Source organism: Scyliorhinus canicula, chromosome 8 (genome assembly GCF_902713615.1).
Source record: "Scyliorhinus canicula chromosome 8, sScyCan1.1, whole genome shotgun sequence".
NCBI lineage: Eukaryota > Metazoa > Chordata > Chondrichthyes > Carcharhiniformes > Scyliorhinidae > Scyliorhinus > Scyliorhinus canicula.
In genome coordinates this window covers 80,407,110-80,419,931 of record NC_052153.1, presented here as the reverse complement: position 1 = coordinate 80,419,931, position 12,822 = coordinate 80,407,110, and the positions used below count along the sequence as shown (strand labels likewise).

General features: G+C 50.7%; 1 protein-coding gene across 5 annotated transcripts in view; it reads left to right on the top strand.

The window, feature by feature from the left end:
* The first annotated feature begins 10,748 nt into the window (after window positions 1-10,748).
* dapk1 (death-associated protein kinase 1) overlaps window positions 10,749-12,822 on the top strand; it is a 290,457-nt gene continuing 288,383 nt past the window's right edge. Inside the window, exons 1-2 of one of the 5 annotated variants that reach the window (XM_038804815.1) lie at window positions 10,749-11,035; window positions 11,998-12,172. In XM_038804815.1, the coding sequence (XP_038660743.1) occupies window positions 12,111-12,172 (62 nt within the window). In that variant the 5' untranslated portion in view covers window positions 10,749-11,035; window positions 11,998-12,110. Of the gene's footprint in view, window positions 11,171-11,425; window positions 11,488-11,629; window positions 11,805-11,867; window positions 11,890-11,997; window positions 12,173-12,822 lie in introns of those variants that run through there. The other 4 variants (XM_038804813.1, XM_038804812.1, XM_038804814.1 and 1 more) reach the window with 4 other exon arrangements.

Below are 12,822 nucleotides of genomic sequence, written 5' to 3'. Positions count from 1 at the left end.
GCAAGAATTGCCCTGATAAGAATTACAGATGGTTAGAAGTTTTAAAAGCTTACACACAACAAAGCAGTCGATTGCCAGGGAGCAGGCCAAAATTGGAAAAGTGCAGGAAAATCACAGGGAAGAAATCAACAGGCCACCTAAAGCCTGAGTGAAAAGAACTGTTACTGCACTGTTATACAGAAAGGGCCAACGACATTTATAACTGTACATGCAAGCAAAAAAAAGGCAGAGGGATCCTTCCAATAATGCTCTGATGGCAACTAGAGACTCCAAAGTGAGGGCAACTTCCAATAAAGTGCCGCTGGTAACAAACGTCCCCAGAGAGAAGGCAACACGAGACCCTGTAGGAGTGCAACAAAAGATTGCAGAGCGAAGGAGCCAAAAGAGCCCATGGCAAGAGAGACAGAAGACTCCAGAGAGAGGGAGACAATATTCAGGTAAACCACGAGATGGTTGACGACTATGTCAGTGAAATGACATGTACAAAGTGCAGAGTTTAGTGCAGAAGAAAACTATGACTGAGAAATAGCTGAAAGGGGGCAGCATGGTGGCACAGCGGTTAACACTGCTGCCTCACAGCGCCAAGGTCCCAGGTTCGATCCCGCGTTTGCTTGGGTTTTTCCCCCACAACCCAAATATGTGCAGGCTAGGTGGATTGGCCACGCTAAATTTGCCCCTTAATTGGAAAAAATGAATTGGGTACATTAAATTTTTGAGAAAAAAAAGAGAAACAGCTGAAAGACTTATAAATAGAATTTTTGAGCATGCTGAAATGATACACAAATTGCCACAGCAGATAGCAGTGTGGAGTGAGCAGGTAGCCGTGAATGAAGGAAAGCTATCTGAGTTAACTCAAAACAAGCAGCGCATGCACAAAGTAAATTAAGCTTTTCTACAGGAAAATATTTGTATCAAAGCTGAACTGGAAGATTTGTAGTGCAAGATTCAAGTTGAGTAGATACCTTTGAAAACGTGTGGTAAATTGAAATCTTCAATTAACCAGGCTGTTTTAGATCTGAACAAAAAATTGTCAGAGATGACACAAAGGCGTCAGGGGGAATACCGATCGTCAATTCCAGAGTTGGCAAATCAAAGCAGGAGTTGGGAAATCTCAACCATATATACAGCCAGTCAAAACAGCAGGCAGAAACAGCATGCAATGAAAATGTAACCCTGGAAGACTTCTTGAAAAATCAATACGTAACCATGGAAATGCTCGAGTTGATTAAAAGGGCATTGAATATTACTGCAGAAAAAGCTGCTTTGAAACTATCGGTAGCAATGAAACCCAGAGTGAGTTGGCAAGAGGTCAACATGAAAATAAACAGTTGAAAGAACAGTCAATTCTCCTTTAAAATCAAATGCAAAGGTAATTTGTTACCATTCAGCTACATGAAGAAATGAAGACTGTCTTAAACAGCAGAACGAAAGCACAACAGAAGACACTCGAGTATACTGTGCTTAATTTCAGGAAAGCTCAAGATGATGCAAGCGAGCTCCGCAAAGAAAAATAAAACCCGTTGAAAGACCTTCACATGCTTCAAGAATGTCAAAGTTTGTTTCTCTGGCAAGTTACAAAGTGAAGCCAAGTGAATTTAACGCCATTCTGGACAAACTGAAGAACCAATTAGCAGGGAAGACTCAGCGATTTCAATAATCCAGGAGGAAGCCAAAAGTTACAAGAAACAGACTCAACAGCTACAGAAGCAGCTGAATGGTAAAGAGCAGAAATTGAAGGGAAAAGCCAGAAAACGTTCCAGCCGAGCAGCCTGCCGTTCCCGACCGGTTCACGATGGCGGCAACCACACCTGGCCGCTGCCGTCGTGAACTTGGGCGCCAGATGCTCATTTGTGGCTTGTGGTGGGCGGAGAGGGGAGTGAGCACCACGGCCGTACTCGGGAGGGGACTGGCCCGCGATCGGTGCCCACCGATCGTCGGGCCGGCGTCTCAAAGGGATGCACTCTTTCCCCTCCGCCGCCCTGCAAGATCAAGCCGCCACGTCTTGCGGGGCAGCGGAGGGGAAGACGGCAACCGCGCATGCGCAGGTTGGAGCCGTCAGCCGTCGTGACGTCAGCCGCGCATGCGCGGGTTGGAGACGGCCAACCTGCGCATGCGCGGCTGATGTCGCTTAGGCGCCGCCGTCGTGTCATTCTCGGCGCGCCGCCTTGACGCAAGCATCAAGGCCCGGCGGCCGAGAATAACGGAGCTCCGCTCCTAGCCCCCCGGGTGCGGATGAATAAGGTGCGAGGAGCGGCCTCCGAGGCCGTTGTGAAACTCGGCCGAGTTCACGACGGCCTTCCCGATTCATCGCGGGAGCGGAGAATTCCGCCCCGGATGTCTCAAACATGCTGAGAAACATGGAGCTGAATGAAAAGATTCATAAGCTTGCATAAATATTTGGGTGAAATTGTCAAACAAGTGGAAATGAAGGTTCCATTTGCAAAACAAGTATGTCCAGAAAGAATATGGCAGACACCACAGAAAAAGAAAATGTGGGTCCATTCCAGTTGTCAACAGAGTGAGCATTCCCTTTAGAAGGAATAGGACAAACCCACAGTCTCAGAAAAATGCAGATGAGTTTTTAACAGAGAAGTGCAACTCAAAAGAATGCAAAAGGTGAATCAAATGGAGATAATCATGCACCAAAACATAGAGCATTACATTCCTCTAAACGTGACAGATCAAGATTTGGATGAACTGTCAAGATTCAAAACCATCTGAACTTATTAAAGTGAGAGAGTTGAGGTGGGAGAGAAGGAAGGAAGGTTTTCTATTGAGAAAAAAGGGACATGTTGTATTATATGTTTGCATGCCATTGTAATTAAAAGGCATTCAACAGACAACGGTAAACATGGAATGGAAAAATAGCACAACCCAGAGTATGATGTATAGAGTATAGACTCAGACAGAACACTCTGGAAGCAGTATGCAAAATCAATAAAGAATAACAATAAATGGTTCATGTTTAAACATACAAGTCCCAAGCTCCTCCTAATCGAGACACCACAGATTAACCCATATTGCAACATGGTACTCAGCGGCACATCATATTACAACAGGGTCCCTCTGTTGCTGTGTGTCTCTGTATTTATAAAAACAACTGTCCCTCTTTTGTGTCAAGGTGTGAAACTTCAGTTTCAATAGGTTTGGTTACAGATCATATGGGTCTGTCTCCACGTAGAGTTAGTCTGATCACCATCCCCCTTTATCCAGTACATTCTGTTTTTACCTTAAATTATAGGAGACATTTTAAAACATGTCTCACATTCGAAATAATGTTGATGGATTATGCTTGGATTCCATTTTTTGCTACTGGCTAATTTATTAGCTTGGTTCTCCACTGAATTATGAACGTTACTTTATCTAAGCCTCCTTTATCTGTTTTAGATTAATTTCAATATCTTTAATCATCCATGGACCGCCAGCTTTGGATGCACTTTCTAGCAACTTGCGGGAATGTGTCTAACTTGATTTGGTTCCTCATTGAATGTCCGTCCTGGTCCTCACTTACTGCCTTAGTTGCTAATCTTGGATTTGAATCGACAAGGCCAGATGCCTTTTTAAAAATACTGAAATTGGCCCTCCTCCAGTTGAGTATTTGCACATTTGATTTTTCCTTGCTCTTTTCCATACATCTTCCGAATGTAAAGGTGTTGGGTGAGATTCTCCGGCCTCGTTGTGCTCTCGCTCAAGCGAAACGAGGCCAATGAATAGCGGGAGAGGCAGAAACCGAGAGCCGTGCCAGGCACCAAACAGTTTGCGATGCAATCGGCCTGCTTCCGTAGGTGAAATTGAGATATTGCCGTTGCATGGCGAGAAACCAATTATCACCACTTGAACCCTATTTCTATACAATTAACGAGAGCCACCCTATATCCAACGGCCTCTCGACTGGGGGAGCCCTCCACAGGGATGAGCCGCCATGGGAGGGTAGGCACTGGAGGGAAACTGCCTGCAGCACCACCAAGCCAACCCCTGGATCGTGTGTATCCGTTCCTGGGGAAAACCTGCCTGTCTGCCTCACCGAACACGCATAACTCCCACCAACTGCCGAGGCTTTGTCCGTGCAGCTGAAGACTATCGCTAATAGGGCATTGGCAATCATGGTTAAGTGGGCACTTCACAGAACCCAAGTGGATGCCTGTGGGTGGGCGTGCCATTTAGCATGTGGGAGTCATTGCTTAGCATCACACCTTGATGCATGGACACTGTGGTTGAACACTGCGGGAGGCAACACCACACAAGCAGCAGCCAACATCTGAACACCCAGGATATGGGACACAACTCCAGCCACGGACGGAGGGTGGGTGAGTGCAACTTGGAGGGAGGAAATGCCTGAAGAGATGGACCAAGAGTTCGGAGGTCAGCCCGCATTGCGGAAAAAAGTGACAGAGGCGTCATACTAGTTGTGTACAAAGGTGTTTGTTGTGTTTAACAATTTCACGCCCTTTCTAAATGTGATAATGGTGCCGGCAGCAGAAGGAGAGGCGGAGATTGTGGTGGCATTGGATGTGGAGAAGGCCTTTGACAGGGTTGAGTGGGGGTACCTGTGGGAGGTGTTGGAGAGGTTCGGGTTTGGGGTGGGGTTTATTAAATGGGTGAGGTTGCTGTACGAGGCCCCGATGGCGAGTGTAGCGACAAATGGGAGGAGGTCCGAGTACTTCAGGCTCCACCGTGGGACGAGGCAGGGGTGCCCCCTGTCCCCCTTGCTTTTTGCGTTGGCTATTGAGCCTCTTGCCATGGCTCTCAGGGAATCGAGGAGGTGGGGGTGGGGAGGAGCACCGAGGTGGGGAGGAGCACCGAGTGTCGCTGTATGCAGACGACTTGCTGTTGTATGTAGCAGACCCGGTGGGGGGAATACCGGAGGTGATGGAGATTCCTGCTGAGTTCGGGAGTTTCTCGGGCTATAAATTGAACCTGGGCAAGAGCGAGCTGTTTGTCGTACACCCGGGGGATCAGGAGGAGGGGATTGGTAGGCTCCCGCTAAAGAGGGCAGTGAGGAGTTTTAGGTACCTGGGGGTTCAGGTGGCTAGGAGCTGGGGGACTCTGCACAAACTCAATTTTACTAGGTTGGTGGAGCAGATGGAGGAGGAATTTAAAAGGTGGGACATGCTGCCGCTGTCGTTGGCGGGTAGAGTACATTCCGTTAAAATGATGGTGCTCCCGAGGTTTTTGTTTCAGTGCCTCCCCATTTTCGTTCTGAGGGCCTTTTTTAGGAGGGTGAACAGCAGCATTCTGGGATTTGTTTGGGCACACGGGACTCCGAGGGTAAGGAGGGTCTTTTTGGAGCGGGGCAGGGATAGAGGGGGGCTGGCGCTGCCCAACCTCTCTGGGTACTATTGGGCGGCTAACATCCCGATGGTACGTAAGTGGGTAATGGATGGGGAGGGGGCCGCATGGAAACGGATGGAGATGGCGTCCTGTGGAGGCACGAGCCTGAAGGCACTGGTAACGGCGCCGCTGCCGGTCCCTCCAACGAGGTCCGGAGGTGGCGGCTACCCTCAAAATTTGGGGGCAGTGGAGGCGACACAGGGAGGAAGTGGGGGGCTCAGTGGAGGCCCCGCTGCGGGGGAACCACTGGTTTATCCCAGGGAACATGGATGGCGGGTTCCTGGGGTGGCACAGGGCAGGCATTAGGAAATTGGGAGACCTGTTCATTGACGGGAGGTTCGCTAGCCTTGGTGAACTGGAGGAGAAGTTTGAGCTCCCCCGGGGAATATGTTCAGGTACCTTCAGGTCAAGGCGTTTGCTAGGCGGCAGGTAGAGGGGTTCCCTTTGCTGCCCCCGCGGGGGGCAAGGGTAGGGTGCTTTCCGGGGTGTGGGTTGAAGATGGGAAGGTGTCTGACATCCACCAGGTAATGCAGGAGGTGGGGGAGGTGTCGGTAGAGGAGCTGAAGACTAAGTGGGAGGTGGAGCTGGGGGAACAGATTGAGGAGGGGACATGGGCGGGCGCCCTGGAGAGGGTGAACTCCTCCTCTTCATGCGCGAGGCTTAGTCTCATCCAGTTCAAGGTGCTGCACCGGGCCCACATGTCCGGATCTAGGATGAGTAGGTTCTTTGGGGGCGAAGACAGGTGTGTCAGGTGTTCGGGGAGTCCAGCGAACCATGCCCATATGTTCTGGGCATGCCTGGCACTGGAGGAGTTCTGGAAGGGGTGGCGAGGACGGTGTAGAGGGTGGTGGGATCCAGGGTCAAGCCAGGCTGGGGGCTCGCGATATTTGGGGTTGAGGTGGAGCCGGGAGTGCAGGAGGCGAAAGAGGCTGATGTGTTGGCCTTTGCGTCCCTAGTAGCCCGACAGAGGATCTTGCTGCAGTGGAAAGATGCGAGACCTCCAAGCGTGGAGACCTGGATTAATGACATGGCGGGATTCATTCAGCTGGAGAGGGTCAAATTCGCCCTGAGGGGGTCGGTACAAGGGTTCTTTAGGAGGTGGCAGCCTTTCCTCGACTTTCTGTCTCAACGATAAGGTACTAGGTCAGCAGCAGCAGCAACCCGGGGGGGGGGGGGGGGGGGGGGGGAGGAGGAGGAGGGGAAAGGGGGGGGGGGTTAGGGGGATAGTGTTTAAGTTAATTTGCTTATTGTTAATTTATTTTGTTGTTCATTGGGTTTGGGGGTGGGGGGGTGGGGAGGTTTGTTATATGCGTGGTTACGGGTGCCGGGGGGTGTTTATTATTATTGTTATTATTGTTCTGTTGATATATATTTTTCAAAAAATTCCAATAAAAATTATTTTTTTAAAAAAAATTCACGCCCTTCTGATGGTGCCGCCCTTCCCTCCCACACTCCTCTCACTACCCCCCCGGCCCACCCCCTCCCTCAGTGCCTTCAATGATCCTCAATGTGCTTGGCCCTCCTACCTCTACCAGGTGTGCCCCCACGATGCACATTTGAGGTGGAGGCAGCGAGCTGCTTACCATGTCCTGTAGCCTTCGATGCCCCTGGCTGGCGTCCTCTGGGGGATCTAAAGCCGGAGGGCCCCGGCTCACTTGTCGGCGGCACATGCACAATTGTGCCCCCCTGACCCGTATGCTGGCTGAGAGATGCGGCCTCATCAGAGGGGTGGAACTCGGGGAAGCTGGTGGCCACTGTCGCACTCCATGGGACGGGTCCGGGTAGAGGTGTGTGGGAGGGCAGGGCAGCACCATCGGAAGGACGTGAAATTGTTAAACACAACAAACACCTTTGTTCGAGCCCCAGCTGTCCCTGCAGCATTTGGCTCTGCCAGGCCTGGCGGTTCCCCATGGCCCGTATTAACGTGTCTCCAGCCTCGGCAATGGTCCTCAGTGTTTGGACCGTTCTCTGCGGTGCCTCGGCCCACCTCCGACTCGCACAAGCTCCACAGCCGCCTCGGCCATACCCCTGTGAGAGCAGGACACGTCCCGCAGAACCTCATCAAGGTGAGCCTGGTACTGGATGACATCCCTCAGCGAGGCAGACATTCTGCCTAGACCCTCAGCCATGGTTATTACCAACTGTGTGATGCCTTGGAAACCTTCATTAATGGTGCCAACATCATGCATCAGGCTCTCCATTGCAGTCGCCACTCAAGCAGTATTGGTCTCAGTGCCACACATTGACGGTGACATCTCCTGTAGCCGTAGCCGCCTCCAAGTGGCTATGGATCTACTGGTGTTACACTGACATCTCCCTCTGAATGTCCCGGCTGCTCCCTATCGTCTCCATCAGCTCTGGGATGATCTCTTCCACAAGCTCAGCATCAGCCTGGGACCCAGCTGGGTCTTGGGATCTAGCAGATCTCCGACAGCTGTCTCACCTGGGCGTTCCTGCCGCCACCTGATGTGCATCAGCAGCAGTGTGGTGTCCCAGAAATCTGACCACCGACATGTCCCACCGAGGTGCATGTGTCTCCACTGGTGGAGGGCGAAGATGACAGCTGTAAGGTGGCTAGTATGGTAGCATCCTCGGAGCTCTCTTCTGAGGTGGTCTCAATGGAGACTGGAGAGGAGACCACCTGGGATGGGCTGACACCGTCGGCTGGAGGACCTGCGGGAGAATTGACATCTGGTCAGTCAATAACATCTCAAGTTTGACAGATCCTCTTGGTGGAGTCCGGTGGTTCCTCACCTCTGCGCCGTCTGCCAGCGTTCGCATTGGTGACTGCCCTGTGCTCAGCCACACCAGTCACCCCCAGGGCACACCCCTCAATGATGATGATGTCTGGCACACCACTGCCAGTCTGGGCCCTCTCCTGGCAATTGTGGGCAAGCTTTTCCTGAGGAGGCGCAGAGGGGGCATCGTTAGCCACACTTGTGGTTCATAGTGGTGGGAGGGATGTGTGAAGGAAGGGTTGTGGGGGGGTTGACAGGGGAGTGGGGTGGAGGAAGGATTGGGAAGTTGAAGGGGTTGGGGGTGGGGTGGACGCTCCTGTGGGGCAGAAAGGTTTCGGGGGTCTGGTGTTTACTCACACGTGCTGCCGCTGTAGGTCATTGACCTGTTTCCTGTACTGGAGGCCAGTCCACCTCGTGACACTCCCCAAGCTCCCAGGTGGCACTGGCAGCCCTATGGCTGAACTTCCTGGACCCTCAGGAAAACATGACATTCCTCCTGGCCTCCACAGCGTCTAGCAGCCTCCCCAGGTCAGCATCCCCGCATTTTGGGGCCCGTCTCCTCAGTGCCATTGTTGCGAACTGGCTGGGGTTGGCTCAGTAAGTGCTGCTCGACCTTGTTCGCCTCCCGGGGGACTGGAGAACATGGTCCTGGCGAATCAGATAGTGAGCCTTCATTTGCGGCGAAACGCCTGTGAGGCCTTGTTAAATGGACCAATTAACATTGAATAGTGTTGCCGCTGGCCTGATTGGCAGAAAGCTTGTGGCAATTCCTGCTCGCTGCAGCACTTTGAAATATTTCCAGAGAATTGCGGCCATTGTGTTCACATTAAAACCAACAGATATATCAAAGTGGGGCAGCACGGTAGCACAATAGTTAGCACAGTTGCACCACAGCTTCAGGGTCCTAGGTTCGATTCCTGGCTTGGTTCACTGTCTGTGCAGAGTCTGCATGCTCTCCCCGTGTCTGCGTGAGTTTCCTCCGGTGTTCTGGTTTGCTCCCACAGTCCAAAAATGTGTAGGTTAGGTGGATTGGCTATGCTAAATTGCCCTTGGTGTCCAAAAAGGTTAAGTGGGGTTAAGGGGATAGGGTGAAGGTGTGGGGTTGGGTAGGGTGGTCTTTCCAAGGGCCGGTGCAGTCTCGATGGGCTGAATGCCCTCCTTCTGCACTGTAATTTCAATGACATGCTGGAAACGTTAAGGGTTAATTCCCCTTTAAATTACAAAGAGGAATTTGGGAGCACGTCCCGCAGAACCTCATCAAGGTGAGCCTGGTACTGGATGACATCCCTCAGCGAGGCAGACATTCTGCCTAGACCCTCAGCCATAGTTATTACCAACTGTGTGATGCCTTGGAAACCTTGGAACTACGACATCTTCTTCGCAGCCTTCAACACGTCATCAATGAAGATGAACATCTTGCCAAGGTCACCCCCACTACTGGCCTTCAAACAACCGTGCAACCTCAAACAAACCATTGTTTGCAGCAAATTACCCAGCCTTCAGAACAGCGACCACGACACCACACAACCTTGCCATGGCAATCTCTGCAAGATGTGGCAGATCATCGACTTGGATACCACCATTACACGTGGAAACACCACCCACCAGTCGCGCATATTCGTGCGACTCGACCAATGTAGTCTACCTCATACGCTGCAGGAAAGAATGTCCCGAAGCGTGGTACATTGGCGAGACCATGCAGACACTGCGACAACGAATGAACGGGCACCGTGCGACAATCACCAGGCAGGAATGTTCCCTTCCAGTCGGGGAACACTTCAGCAGTCAAGGGTACTCAGCCTCTGATCTCCGGGTAAGCGTTCTCCAAGGCGGTCTTCAGGACACGCGACAACGCAGAATTGCCGAGCAAAAACTTATAGCTAAATTCCGCACGCATGAGTGCGGCCTCAACCGGGATCTTGGATTCATGTCGCATTACATCCACCCCCCACCATCTGGCCTGGACTTGCAAAATTCCACCAACTGTTTGGCTTGAGACAATTCACATCTCTTTAACCTGTGATTACCCCTCTCTCTGGATCTATAATGATTTGATTACCTGCAAATGCTCGCATTCCAAGCATTGTCCGGCATTTCTGGCTTTGTCTATATAAATGTTTCTGGAACATACCTCTCCATTCACCTGAGGAAGGAGCAGTGCTCCGAAAGCTCGTGTTTGAAACAAACCTGTTGGACTTTAACCTGGTGTTGTAAGACTTCTTACATAAGGGTAGCACGGTAGCATTGTGGATAGCACAATCGCTTCACAGCTCCAGGGTCCCAGGTTCGATTCCGGCTTGGGTCACTGTCTGTGCGGAGTCTGCACATCCTCCCCGTGTGTGCGTGGGTTTCCTCCGGGTGCTCCGGTTTCCTCCCACAGTCCAAAGATGTGCAAGTTAGGTGGATTGGACATGATAAATTGCCCTTAGTGTCCAAAATTGCCCTTAGTGCTGGGTGGAGTTACTGGGCTATGGGGATAGGGTGGAGGAGTTAACCTTGGGTAGGGTGCTCTTTCCAGGAGCCGGTGCAGACTCGATGGGCCGAATGGTCTCCTTCTGCACTGTAAATTCCATGAATAATTCTATGAATCACCGACAGCAATTTCCACTATTCGGGGAGAGATTTCAATGGCAATAATCAAAAAACCTGACGTTCAAATGATTGTTTCCTAATGGGTTTAATAATTGGAAGAAATGAGCGGAAAAGTAAATACCCTTGGGGCTGGGCTGAGAGAGGAGCAAAGGGTGTACACATTCGGAGAGAAGACGATTCTGAACGGAGCAATAGGTGGGAGAAGGAAATGTGCAGTGAGAAGGGAGTAGTGAGGTTCTTGCTGTAACTTCCACTGACACCGAAAGGAGTTGACACCTTGTCCAGTTTTCATCGGTGGTTCGTTTGCAGTCGGAAACTGCGAGTTGAGAGGAACGGTGTCTGGAACAAACGTAAATCCTGAGGGGGAGCTGCAGGTATCAGAGTGTCGGGGTAGTGAGGGAGGTGTGCAGCCTGTCGTCATTGGCTGGGCCGCTCCGGTAACCAGGGCAGCTGTGCTTGGTGACGGAAAGCTGGAGCCGTTCCCCCGGAGTCACGGCGCCAGTTCCGGGGTGAGCGCAAGCCGCAAACTTCCATATTTTACTTTCAAACGCCGCCCTCCGGCTGGGTGGGGGTGGGGAATGTTGCATTGCTTCCTCCCGGTACAGTCGCTTTGCCCCTCTGGCTGTGTGGAGAGCGGGCGGCTGCTGCTGGCTTTGCGGTCTGGGCTCATTTGGGTGCAAGGCCGCGGCTCCAGCCAGCACACTGTGCGCCCTCATACCCGAGGCTCAGAGCCACCACCTCGGCTATCTCCTCTCTTCCCCCCCCCCCCCCCCCCCCCGCGCGACTGGCAGCAGGTTTTAAACATCTGACAGCGAGTTCACGTGCGGTAAGATCACCAAGCTTGAAGGGTTTTAAAAAAAAAATCAAACGAACACATTATGAAATGTCGGTTTGAATTCCGGTTTGCTGTAAAAGGGAATGAAATGACTCGTGTTGGGAGAGCAATTCCTGCCGCTGGCGTGAAATGATCTGTGTGGTTGTTGTAGATCCTGTGCTGCTGCCGACTCTCCTGTCCAGCTGGGGTTGCTGTGCCTGTACTGGCGAGGAATCACCAATCAGTCCCCTTCAAAGATTGGGTGTCGCTGACTTTGTGTTGGGTTACAATAGACGTGATTTTTGTTTTGTTCTTGCGTTGTTTCTAAGGTATAAACACGATCATTTAACCATGCACCGTGAGAAATGCTGCCGATGGCTTTATTCACCGTATAGTGCATGCAGTTCAAACAACGTAATGCAACAACCCATATTTTTTTTAAATGCTGAGGAACGCCCAGGGTTTCATTTTGGTTAAAAGGAAGGCAAGTTCTGATGTAACAGAGTATTTTTTTTTGCACAGGGCAGGAATGCACTTTCCTGTGGATAGGAGCCAGGGAGAGTCGCCCTGATCGATGCTGAAATTGGTAACCTTTGCAAGGCTGGTTGTGCGCCGGGATGCAGTAACCAGCTACCATGACCGTGTTCAAACAGGAAAATGTGGACGATTATTACGAAATCGGCGAAGATCTGGGGAGGTGAGTGTTTGGGATTTCACAGCACTGATATTGGGATCAAGGAATCGTGTGTGTGGCGAGTGTGGCTGTAACAATGGATAGAAACGTTTCCATTTACTGTGTCTTCTGTCAGGTAATGGATCCATTTTGTCAGGGGGTGAAGGTGTATGGCTGCAATTATGCCCAGTTCAATTCCCTTTCAACTGACATGTGCAAACAAAAGCTAAATTCTTATTTTTCTGTTTAATTTCCAATAAATGTGCTTGCTTTGGTGTGTTATGTTGTACGTGGCCAAACTAGGTGTGTTATGTATGGTTTGCAGCTTTATCATAGTTCTCATTCAGTTGATTTATTTCAGCATATTGATAATCCAAGGGAGATGATATTGAGACTGATCTAATTTATTTGTAGTTGAGTTTTTCTTGGAAGGATCTAATTAACTTTGAATAGAGTTGGTTAAATGTTTCCTCTGTCAGTGTTAATGGGTCAAAAGTTCTGTTGGAAGATTTATAGGGTTTGGCCAAATCCTGGTTATCTGAGGACATGTAACCTGAACAGAAATAGTATGTAGTAATGCATTACCACTAGTATGTTAACACAAGGTGCCGACAAAACGGCATGAAAAAAGTGAGTTTTTAAGAGCAGGTAATCTAGAAGTTTACCCTGGCTGC